At 33.3% G+C, this 13,012-nt stretch overlaps 1 protein-coding gene across 1 annotated transcript in view; it reads right to left on the bottom strand.

Moving 5' to 3' along the window:
* Positions 1–2,771: 2,771 nt before the first annotated feature.
* Positions 2,772–13,012, bottom strand: part of LOC115891583 (protein spaetzle 5-like) — a 61,958-nt gene continuing 51,717 nt past the window's right edge. The window contains exons 5-6 of the mRNA XM_030912078.1: positions 9,647–9,916; positions 2,772–3,717 (exon numbers count right to left, since the gene is read on the bottom strand). Coding sequence (XP_030767938.1) covers positions 3,549–3,717; positions 9,647–9,916 — 439 coding nt within the window. The 3' untranslated portion in view covers positions 2,772–3,548. The remainder of the gene's footprint in view (positions 3,718–9,646; positions 9,917–13,012) is intronic.

The following is a 13,012-nucleotide window of genomic DNA, read 5'->3' on the forward strand; positions in this document are numbered from 1 at the left end:
CTTAGCTACCCCGGTGTTGTGGATCCTGACGTATTTCCAAAGGTGTTTTTTTTGTGGTAGGAGGATATTTTGCATTTATTTATTAGATGTTTATTCTGTGTTTATTTATATTACATAATATGTACATGTTTTTTGACTGTTGATGTCCTAAAAAGTCTATAATGAATATACATTTATTTAGTAATGGCTTCTGTAGTTTTTATATTTACCTGTGAATTAAAATGACAGACACAACTGTCACTGCCATGGATTTTCTCGTTGGACAGACTATATACATTTACGTCGTAGAGCGCCATCTTCGGATCTTGTAATCATTGTGAACAGTCTAGGCCAGTAAGCGAGGATAAAAATAGGGTATTACCTCCGAATTCTTGACACCCCCACCAATTGACGTGAAATTTTTACAGTGAATAGAGATATATGTAAGAAACAAAAATGACATAGCGATGTGTGCTTTCACCCTGGGGGTGAGTGCCTCCCCTTCTTGGGGGTGAAAAATAGTTCATCCATTTTAATTGCAAAAAATCAATAAAGGGATGAATTCTAAGCCAAAAATGTTCTATAACATTTTTTTAGAAAATTAATATTTTCCCAGTTATTTAGGATTGAAAATGATTTTTCATCTAAAAACTACATATTTATATTTCTGTAATTTTTTATAAATAACTCGAAAACCTTGCGTTTTACCCCAAAACTCATATAGAGCACAAATGAAGCTTTTGGAATAACGAATTGATTCATTTTTTGTTGATTGCCGTAGGTCTAATAACAGCCGAGTTATCACTCTGTAAAGGTGATGTTTTATTTTCCAAAACTAAATTACAAACTTTGACCGTAAAATAATGGTGAAAGAATACATTTTTTGAAGAAAATGAATATGGCCGTTTTTAAAGTGCTTGAAAAGACCTTTTAAATGCTTTTTTAAAAGGTCTTTTCAAATTGTAGCTTAAGAATTCGCGGAGTTATGATAAAAATAAAATGGCTACCTCATTTTTCGGAAAAAAATTAACAACAAAATCTATGACTAAAATCAAAAAACTATCAATTTGTAGGAAATTACACGAGCTACAAATTAACCTCTATAGTTGAACAGTCTTGAATTCTTCATTTTTACTAGACTTTTGGATTTTAAGGCCTCAAAGAAGGTGGTCCTTACATGCAAGTCAAACTAAAAAACGTTCTATCTACGAAATAAAAAGATCTACAGAAAATTGAGAGAGAGCAAAAATATTGCAAAAGAAAGACCTTCAATTTTACTCTGTTGCATTTTTTACGTATTTAGTTTATTATTAGTTTTTCAGATATGTAAAAAAAAATATTTTTTTAAAAATATTCAGAAACAAATGTTTTCATTATTTTCAACTTTTTCCAAATTTAGACATTCTAAACCGCTCGAACTTGCAGAGCCCATTGTTAATACCTAAATATAGCCAACTGTACATGTTATATCGTCAATTAGCTTACGCTTAGTTTTTATTTTTATGATTTTAGTCATAGATTTTGTTAATTTTTAACGGAACAATGAGATGACCATTTTATTTTTATCATAACTCCGCGAGTTTTTGAGTTTTGAACTTAAAAAAAACATTTAATAGCTCTTCAGGCACTTTAAAAACAGTGATATTCATTTTCTTCGAAAAATGTGTTCTTTCGCCATTATTTTACGGTAAAAGGTTGCAATTTAGTTTTCGAAAAATAAAAAATTACCTTTACAGATTGATAACTCGGCTATTATTACACCTACTGTAATCAACAAAAAATGAATCGTTTAGTTATTCCAAAAGATTTATTTTTGCTTCTTTTACGATAAAACGCAAGGTTTTCGAGTTATAAAATGGCAGAAAAATATGCAGTTTTTAGTTGAAAAATCAACATTTTCAATCCTTAATAACTAGGAAAATATTAATTTCCAGAAAAAAATGTTATAGAGAATTTTTTGCTTAGAATTCATCCCTTTATTGATATTTGCAATTAAAACGGGTGATTTATTTTTCACCCCCGAGAAGGGGTGGCATTCACCCCCAGGGTGAAAGCACACATCGCTACTATGTAACTTTTGTTTCTTAAGGTGCGTATTCATTATCCGCACGAACGAACGAACGATTGTTCGCTAGTGGTATGGACGGGGACCGTACGATAGAACCGCACGAGAAGACCGGAGGCATTTGTTGGCGAACGCCTTTGATGTACCGACTCGAAACGGATGGTCGAGCGAACGAACGAACGAACGGCCGCATGCGTTCGGTCCCCGTCTAAATATACCGCACTTTCATTCGTTCGTTCGTTCGTTCGGATAATGAATACGCACCTTTACATATATCTCTATTCACTGTTAAGGTGCGTATTCATTATCCGCACGAACGAACGAACGAATGTTCGCTAGTGGTATGGACGGGGACCGTACGATAGAACCGCACGAGAAGACCGGAGGCATTTGTTGGCGAACGCCTTTGATGTACCGACTCGAACCGGATGGTCGAGCGAACGAACGAACGAACGGCCGCATGCGTTCGGTCCCCGTCTAAATATACCGCACTTTCATTTGTTCGTTCGTTCGGATAATGAATACGCACCTTTAAAATTTCACGTCAATCGGTGCAGGTGTTCAGAATTCGGACCTAAACCCTCGCTTACTGGCCTAGTCGTCTTTCGTAACACTATTTTGTTTAACTTTTAGTTTTATTTTTATTGTTGGTAGACAATAATACAAAACGATTTTGATTTAAAAATAATTTATTTATCTTACATTAAAAAGTACATGTTTTAAACGCTATCGTATATGAAATGTATATGGCCACATGTACATCCAAAATTCTATGTTATATAGATTCTCAACATTGCGGTATAAAATATTGTTTAAGGTTGAATCACAATAATAACTTACTTATAAATCACATCAAAATAACAACCTTTTTAACATGTCATGTTAAAGCTTATATGTATAAACATTTTTAATTTTTTTTTCTTGCAAAATTCGAATTATAACCAAAAGAAAATTAAAAAGGCTATCATTGGAATACATACTACATTGAAACTGTAAACAAACATGCAATTAACTTCTAAGGGTATAGAGATGAAGCAGAATGATTAAAACATCAAGTTATTCTGATATTTCTTCAGTTCACATTTTAATTCGTTCTTTGGTAAGTTAAGGTAAATTCTACAAATAAATTACGATTCTATTTTAAAACAGTCACCTTAGAAGTTTAGAACACCTAGTACGCTATTGTTTATCTATTTGACAAATTTTTTATATATACAGTGTGTACAAAAAACGCTACTAAGTGAGTAAAAATTGAATCTATAGGCACTAATAATAATTATGACTAGTTTGTAGAGTTTATGTGATAAACGTCTAGTTGAGAATCGTATTACTAATATACTTTAGTACATATTAACCTATAAAAATATACAATCATACGAGGCAGTGATAGAAATAGTCGAAAACTCCCGTCGTTGAAATCCTTTTGGATGCGTTGGTTATTTTTTGGCATCTTCAAGCGCGATTTAACTTAATACTGGACCAAATCGATGGTATGGGGAGCGTCTTAAGTGTTGGAGATCGTGCATATGCAGCAGCTGGGAAACCAGAAGGTGTCACTGTATAAATCGTTTCCGGATCCTTCCAGTGCAATTAACCTTTTTTGGACGTACTTTTGCTCGCATCTGGAAGAGTAACCCTGAGGTAGCTGACATAGTCCGCCGCAGTTGGTATCACTGAAAAATATGACTATTTTAGAATGTTACAAAACAAATAGATTGCTGTCGTCTATATAGTATTATAGGTAGCAAGTTATAAGCTTCGTTCAGAACCTCAAAATTAGTGGAATAAATCAATGGTTTCAATTAGCGTAGAAATTTGTTCTTCTAATATCAATGTAAGCATTCACAACGTCAAAATTAGTGGTAGTAATCTTCAATTAGTGGAAAAAGTTAACAAACTTAACTTTTCCACTAATTATACTTCAAAAGTTGCGAGGAATATCATTTTGGCCTTTGATTATCATCCAATTCAAGAGAAATTGCGGTTAGAAATCAAAAGTTTATTGTTTATTCAATTGTTTTTGGTCACTTCCTGTTTCACCGGAAATCATGACAACTTTTGATTTTTAAATGGTACCCTAGGTTTATTTCTACTTTATTCGATAGAAAAAGACACTCTGAATAGATTGACATATCATATGTCAACTTTTGACATTTTTGCTTAAAAAGAAATCGTATCTTAAATTTCAATCTAGAGAGCTATGGACATTAGCGTAACTAGCAATTCCTCATGGGGGGGCCTGGGGTTTGCCCAGGGGGGGGGCTAGTGCTTTTGTTTTTTCAAAAATGCAGAATAAGTTAAAAAAACACATTTTTTGAATAAAACGTTTACATGAATTTCTCTATCAATAAATTTCATAGACTTGGTGATCAAACCGTGTTCCCGTATTTAAAGACCTACAAATTTTCTAAAAAATAAAAATTAACACATTTTTTGAGCACAATAAAATAATATTAACTAAACAAAACTAGAAAATGTCATTTTTACTACATCACAAGCATATAAAAATTAATACGTTGCCAAGAGTCATAATTCAAGATTTCTCTGGGGGGTGCCCAGCAGTAGCTGGGGGGGGGGCACCCCCGTGCACCACTGTAGTTACGCTAATTGCCATGGTTAAAACACTAATTTTAAATCAAGAAGCCTTGTAAAAATATATTTGATCGTCTAATGTTTTTAGTGTCTTATCCTGGCTGGTTAAAATATGCCCAAATCGTATTTTTAATCATATCTCATTTTTTTCAAATGGAACGACGGTAGCAAATTTAGAAAAAGCATTTTTTACGAATAATCTGGTACCACACACTTGGTATTTCGAGTCAAATTGTTGTTATAAACCGCATGTTACAGTTTCAAATAAATCATATGCGAAAATATCAAAAGTTGACATATGATATGTCATTCTGTTCAGAGTGTCATTTTCTATCGAATAAATTAAAAAAATACCGAGGGTGTCATTTAAAAATCAAGTGACCGAAAACAATTGAATACTACATCAATCAATCCTAATTTATGTCGTATATACCAAATCTCGTTTTTTATCGGAAAAAATAAAAAAAGTTATAGGTGTGAACCACTTTTAAGGCGCACCCGGTATATAAAGGATTATGTAAAAATTAGTTTTTTAAATTTTGCGAATGCGAATGTGAATATTCGCGAATGCAAATGCGAATATTCATTACATCATTAGTAAGGTCCGACCGAGTTCTCGGTCTCGGTTACAGTTATTCTCGGCTAAAATCAGATCGAGATCTCGGTCTCATTTTCGGCATAAAAAGGCCGAGATTATCGGCAACTGGGATTATCGATCACGGCAAACTGCTCATGATCGTCAAATTAGCTTATTTTTGATCGTATCGCTCCACCTATCTATGCGTGGATGAATGGAATACTCGTCCGAAGTCGAAAAAAAGAATAGATATCATATCTGATCCATATATGATGTGATCGAATCACGAAGGGGATTTCCTGAACGGCTGAAGAATCGCCTTCATATTTCTATGCGTAAACAATGAACGAAATGTTAGATGTTAGTGCATATTATTAGTACCTATTAGTAATTTTATAGTATTAAATCCAAATAAAACCGTTTTTGCATGAAAATAACGTTTTTATTACATTATTATCAGATATTTTTTCATATATTGAATAAAATGTCATTTTTTTCATAAAAATTGCATCTTGTCTCGGTCTCGATCTAGGTCTCAGTCAAGACTAAAAATCTAGGTTCGGTCGGACCTTAATCATTATAGTTTTAACTGCTATTATTACTTTAGAGTTGTGAATCTCTAGTATTCATTTAAATCTTTTTTTATGTTAACAAAAAACGACTCATATTTCGCCGTCCGCAACTTGCTACTTTTGGCGTGGAAATCTATATACAGAGGGTGTTCCATTTTCGTGTTTTATGGGGTTCCTCCGTTTCTCGTTTATGAGTTTCATTCTTGAACTATAACTCAAAATTTTGTTTTTAAATTGGATACCCTGTATCTTATTTTTTATTTTATTTGCCTTGTTATGAGCATTTTTCAAGAAATGTATTGTGTGTTACAGAACATATGTGAAAAAAAATATCTATACCTATGTGGCGGATTCATCTCTCCAAAAAAGTCCTTTATGGGTATTTCGCCACTGCACTGCAATTCAAATGTGGTTGTTTTTGATTTACAATATGATCAAAAATATGATCGAAAAAAACGGCCAACCCAAACCAAATTATAATCGACGATAATTTTAGCGAGGTCAAGCCCTAGACGTCATTTATTTGGCCTGTACTCTTGTTTATTTTTGTATTGAAAATATTATTTTAAATGATGATTTTGAATAAATTTGTGTCCCTGGAAACGATCTATTAATTTTTAATCTTTCTATAATTAGTGCTAATTTTTAACAAGTTTTATGTGTCAATTTTTAGTAAATGACGTCTAGAGATTGACCTCGCCAAAAATATTATCTATTGTCATTCTCCAGCCGTCTTTGACGCTGCTTTTCTCGATCATAGGGTATATAAATTAAACCGCAACGTGGGGTTTCAAAAGATCGGAATAGAGATTTGTAGATGGATTTTCAATTTAATAACGTGGATGAAATTAAGATAAGTACCTGTGTAAGTACTTAACATATTTCTTTTACCTTGTATGAGAAACTAATTAAATATGGAACAAAAAGGAGAAAATTAATATGTAATCAGCAGAAAATATCTTTACATCGGTGTAATTTTTCCTTAAACAAAAGTACTATTGTTTTTAAAATTGAATGGCATAGATGCTGTTGTTTTTTTATTAGTTTGTAATAAAATCAAATTTCCGGCAAATTATCTATGCAGCATCATTACCTTCGTTAATAAAGTCCGTTATGCCATGTTATTTAATTTCGTTTGATTTGGTGGAATGAGTTTTATTCTGCTGCATTTCAACGAATTGCAATTCATAATTTTTGTAGGCAACTATTGTTCATTGCATTATTTTATTTATTAACGAAGCGAATGTTTCGCGTCATAGGCGGTAACAAAATTCGCCTCTCCTTCACATTTGTGCTAATATTCGCAACATAGCCGGTAACAAAATTCATATTTATTTTTTCACAGGACATTTTTTAACAAAATTCGCCTCTCTTTTTAGTACAAAGCTTGTTAGTATCTATTGTATCTGTTCTGTGGTATCTACACGGTTAAATAAAATCAGGGTGGGGGTAGGGGTTGTTTTAGGGGTTGCAAGCTGATTTTCCTTATACTACTCTACGGATCCTACAAATGCATATCAAATTCTATTGAAATCGGTTCATGAGAAGATTGTCAAAAACGCGTTGCAAGATTTGACTGATAGACAAATGTGAATTTAAATTAAATCTTGTAAAAACGTATATGAAAAAAAACATATTTTTTTTTAATGTAATTTGTATCTCTTACCCAATTTCATTCCTAACTTATCTTTCTTATATTTTTGAAATCTTCATGGTTAAATCGTATAAAATCGTATATTTCTTTACAAACTCTATTAGTCTTTCAGTGGCAGACATCCTTGCTTCGCAAGGAAAACGATAGACAACGCGGCTGGTCGCGAAATAAATAAAATTCGCTACAGTTTCGTTGTCAAATTTGGCGAATTATTCGCGCGAATGTGTGCATTCCTTAAAACAGAAAGCACAATACATATGAAGGGTCCAAGGGAAAAACATGATACCTAAGCGCCATTTTATTAATTTTACAGAAGAGTCAGAAAACGCTTCAGAATGTAATAATATAGTAAAACTACTATACCTGTAATAATGAAATTGCAATCAATTGACTGGCTCGTGAAGAATCTGGCCGCTAAGGGTGCCCTAAAATTAAGGGAATCTAACCTGGGGAACCAGACCAACTACGGTCACTCGAAGATATTGCCAGTGATAGGGAAAATCATGGTGAATACGAGTTTACATCTGCTAGACCAGAAAATACTATATGCTCACCAAAGATGATTTTGGAGAAAAGATAAGGATTCGCATCCCGACAAGAGAAGAATGGGAAAGTAACCGAGTAATGAACACTCAAGAGATAGCAGTCTACACAGATGCTTCCGCAACTTCAGGAGGCACAGGTATAGGCATCTTCTCAGAGGAACTAGACATCCAACGATCTTTAAGGCTATCGGATGGCTGTAATGTTCTACAAGCAGAGGTTTACGCCATAAATGACGCGGCTAGTTGTATACGAGAGAAAATTGATAGACCAATAGGGGATATCGTGACAGCTTGGGCGCTTTAGAAGCATCACCATGCAATCAGTGAGATCAAAACTGTGATGGACTGCCGGGAAGCACTGTCGTGGCTGCGTCAAGGCGGGGCGGGGCATACTCTGTGCTGGGTGCCAGGCCACAACAATGTGGTGGACAATCAAGAAGAAGACAGACTCACCAAAGAGGGGCCAGGGGTGAGGCCGTGGCAGATGACCCACCACTTGTGACGATCAAAACACTGAAGGAAGCTATAGGAACTACCATCAAGGTCAAGCAGCAAGAGACGTGGCAACATCGTGAGGACTGCGCTACAGCTCGAAGACTATGGCCAGTGATAGATAACAAAACAACTACTAGAGCACATAAGAACATAGTACGCTAGGCCTAGTGTAGGTGTCATCACTGGAAACTGCCACACGGGGGTAAACCTCGTGAGATTTCCAACGACGACTACTGCAGAGAGTGCGTAGGCGAAGAAGAGACCATAGAGCACCCGCTGTACTACTGTCCGGCACTGGAATACCGACGATTTAAAACTTTAGGGCAAGGTTTTTCGGAGGGACTAGAGGAAGCAGCAGAAGCCAACATCAACGACATCGGGAACTTGAACTTGACTCTTATAAATAGCTGGAAGTGCTTTTAACGAAAAGAAAGAATGAGAGAAATGTTTGGTACAACAATAAGAGGGTATCGCAGCAGGACCAAGGCCTCAAGTGAGGGATCAAACATGATCCCAAACCCCAGCAACCTAACCTAACCTATACCTGTAATAATCATCTTTTATGTAAGTTTACTAATTACAGTAACAGGAAATGAAATAAACACTAAACTTTAAAAATAAAAAAAAAAAATAATGAAAACACCAAACAAACTAAAAACATGTTTTCAAAATACACTTAGATATGAGGCAATGGAGATCTTCAAGGAAAAAGGAACAAGGAACTTTCGGGAACAGTTATATTAACACACAGATGTATTAACTTGACCAGAGTGTTATACAGACTGGAGAGAAAGTTCACTGCTTGGCATAACGTTAAAAATCAAAACTCTATGTGCGGGTATTATGCTGACCGATTGTGCTGTTTTCGTTGTAATTTAAAAAAATATTTCGAATCCTGTAATACTAATGTTTTCTTTACCTGCAAAATAAAATGCTAACTCATCACAATACACCAAAATATCTTACTTTTACACTGAACGCGTGTTTCGCTAACCATGTTAGCATCATCAACAGATTTTTAATCATCTGCTGATGATGCTAACATGGTTAGCGAAACGCGCGTTCAGTGCAAAAGTAAAGTGTTTTGGTCTATTGTGGTGAATTAGTGTTTTATTTTGCTCTTGTAACACGAAAGGGTTCCAACCTCTCAACTCTAATTTTATATACCTGCAAACTTCGCTTTTGACCAACTGGGTGTATTGCTGATTCGATTCTGGCATATTGACAACGTACATCCAGTTGCCTTTGCTGTTTAAAGCTGCCCGCGGCATGATGAAACTGGAACGACTTCGGCACAGCGGTTGGCCGGTGATCGTCGATTGCCTTTTTCTTCGAATCAAACTGGTACTGTTTTGAGTTCGGTACTCGTTTTCTTGGTACTTTAACGATGCCGTTAAGTATCTTCTTTTTCGCAGTGATCGTTTCTGTCGTTCGCTCCTGTTGGTGAAAAACATTCAATGTAAATTAGTATAGTTATATATGAGTAGAAACATTTGGAGAAAATTGAATTTAAAACAAATACTTTCATAATACATATAATTTAATAATAAATTAATATAAAGTATGTCACAGGGAAGTCTCATCTGTCATAAAGTCAGTCAGGGAAAATTTTGACAGGCGAAATAAAAAAAAATAACACAATTTTTTATTTTATTTCGAACGTCATGAAAGTATTAAGTAAAGCAATTTTACGCCTAATGAACGGATGCATGGAAATGCAATACATTTAAAAACTGCATCATTGTGTAACCAATCGAAGTCTTTAAATTCAACCAATAAAATTAATATCGTATCATTGTATCGTCGGATAACAGATGCATGTAAATGAAGCTTAAAGCTTGATTTTCATGCATCCGTTATACGTTGATACGATGGTCCGACGGTGCTCTGATTGGTCATAGCGTTTTCGCGCCACTTTTCATCCGTAAATATTTTACTTCAGCCCGTCAACGGACCCGTTCATACGATAATGGACGTTTTGACACTTTTTTGACAAATTTAATCTAACCTTAATAAAAATATAAGTAAAATAGCAAAATCGTTATCGAAACGAAAATATAAAATAACACCAACGTATATCCGATAAACGGAGGCATGAAAATGCAATACATTTAAAAACTGCGTTATTTTCTAACCAATCAAAGTCTTTAAATTCTACCAATAAAATTAATATCGTATCAACGTATCGTCGGACAACGGATGCATGAAAGTTTAGTTTAAAGCTTGATTTTCATGCATCTGTTGTCCGACGATTCGATGATACGATATTAATTTTATTGGTTGAATTTAAAGGCTTCGATTGGTTAACCGTTTCTAACCAATCGAAGTGTTTAAATTCAACCAATAAAATTAATATCGTATCAACGTGTCGTCGGATAACGGATGCATGAAAATTAAGCTTAAGTCGACAAAATAATTTAAATCAAAATAATTAGCATCACGTCAAGACAGCCAAAATTCAATTTTTAATGTTAATATAAATTTTCTTGTATTACCGATTGGCCGATGTCGTTCTTACCTATAGGTATAGTATCTCTAAGAATATATAAACAAGGATTGCATTAATTTATTGTAGATACAAGTGAGACTAAAATAACATTGAAATTTCGGTATAACTACAAACAAAAAAAATATGTTTTTTATAAAATTTGACCGATTTTGTAGCATATACTTTTAAAGGCTTTTATGTATCCATTACAGGTTAGATATTTTTACATGAATACCTGTAATTTCTTGTTTAGCTCTGCAATTACAAATCTCAGTTGGGTTAATTAGGCATATACACAAATATATTCTATTTTAATTGAGGAAATAAGTTCGCAATCAAAAATACTTACTAAAATTAATAATATGTTTGTATATGTCAAAAAATATATGAGCGGAACTAATTGAATCTTGTTACACATTTTTAAAAAGTTTTTTTCAATCTACCTAATAGTATATGCTTTGTTAAATAAAATATGTTGTATTTTCGTATTGTCTATTTGTTACTGTTCCTTCCTGCTGCAGTTTGAAAAAAAAATATTGCGATAATTGCAAACAAAGTTGTAAATTAAATAAAATAATGCATAAAAAAGGATTAACAATTTGTCGCTACATGTTTTATGACTGTTATGATATGTTAATCAATTACTTTCTGCTAGCGATAAATACTTTTATGCGTTTTATGTACCAATTTATGTGCATAAATTTACTGCTTGTAATAAGTTCACTTAGACAGCTGCATAATAATTTTATTATTATAACTATTTTATTTAATAAATCCTTATTTATAATATTAATTAAATTATGATTTGTATCTACTTAAAATGTATGTGTTAGCAGACCATATATGTAAAACAGACCATATACAAAAGGACTAGCCCATATATAAAAGGACTGAAGCATATACTTAAAATATAGATACATAAAAGCCTTTTAAAGTATATACTACAAAATCGGTCAAATTTTATAAAAAACATATTTTTGTTTGTAGTTATGCCGAAATTTCATTGTTTTATTTTATGTTGTTTTAGTCTCATGTGTAAGCAGCTTGTTTTTCCATAAACGGAAATTTAAAGAACAAAAAAAACAAAAGAAAATAAATTAACCCACATAGATACGGCCTAGACCGTATACTTACGGTCTGTTTTCACATGTGGTCTATAATATACTGGGTGCGTCTCAAAAGTGGCTCACCCCTATAGCTTTTTTATTTCTTTAGTTAAAAAAATGAGATTTGGTATGTTAGTATGTGACATAAATTAGGATTGATTGACGTATTCAATTGTTTTCGGTCACTACCTGTTTCACCGGAAATGACCACAACTTTTGATTTTTAAATTACACCCCGGTATTTTTTTACTTTATTCGATAGAAAATGTCACTATGAATAGAATGACATATCATATGTCAACTTTTGACATATGGTTCGCATATGGTTTATTTGAAATTATAACTTGCTGTTCGTAACAAAAATTTGACTCGAAATACTGTGTAGTATCAAATTATTCGTAAAAAAATGCTTTTTCCAAATATGCTAATGAGCCACCCTCGTTCCATTTGAAAAAATCGATATATGATTAAAAATACGATTTGAGCATTTTCTAACTGTCCAGGACAAGACACTAAAAACATTACACGATCAAATCTATTTTTCCAAGACTCCTTGATGAAGGATTGGTGTTTTTAACATAGCCATGGCACTCTAGATTGAATTTTAAAATACAATTTTTTATTAAACGAGAATGTCAAAAGTTGACATATGATATGTCATTCTATTTAGAATGTCATATTCTATCGATAAAGTAAAAAAATACGGCGGGTGCCATTTAAAAATCAGAAATTGTAGTAATTTCCGGTGAAACAGGAAGTGACCAAAAACAATTGAATACACCAATCAATCCTAATTTATGTCATATACTAACATACCAAATTTCGTTTTTTTATCTGAAAAAATAAAGAAAAGTTAAGACGCACCCGGTATATAAAAATTTATTTTAGATCTTGAGTATTATTATATTTAAGCTTTTTTTGTGTTTTTTTAGAAGGTTG

Source organism: Sitophilus oryzae, unplaced genomic scaffold (assembly GCF_002938485.1).
Source record: "Sitophilus oryzae breed Bouriz unplaced genomic scaffold, Soryzae_2.0 scaffold_1188_pilon_pilon, whole genome shotgun sequence".
Classification (NCBI taxonomy): domain Eukaryota; kingdom Metazoa; phylum Arthropoda; class Insecta; order Coleoptera; family Curculionidae; genus Sitophilus; species Sitophilus oryzae.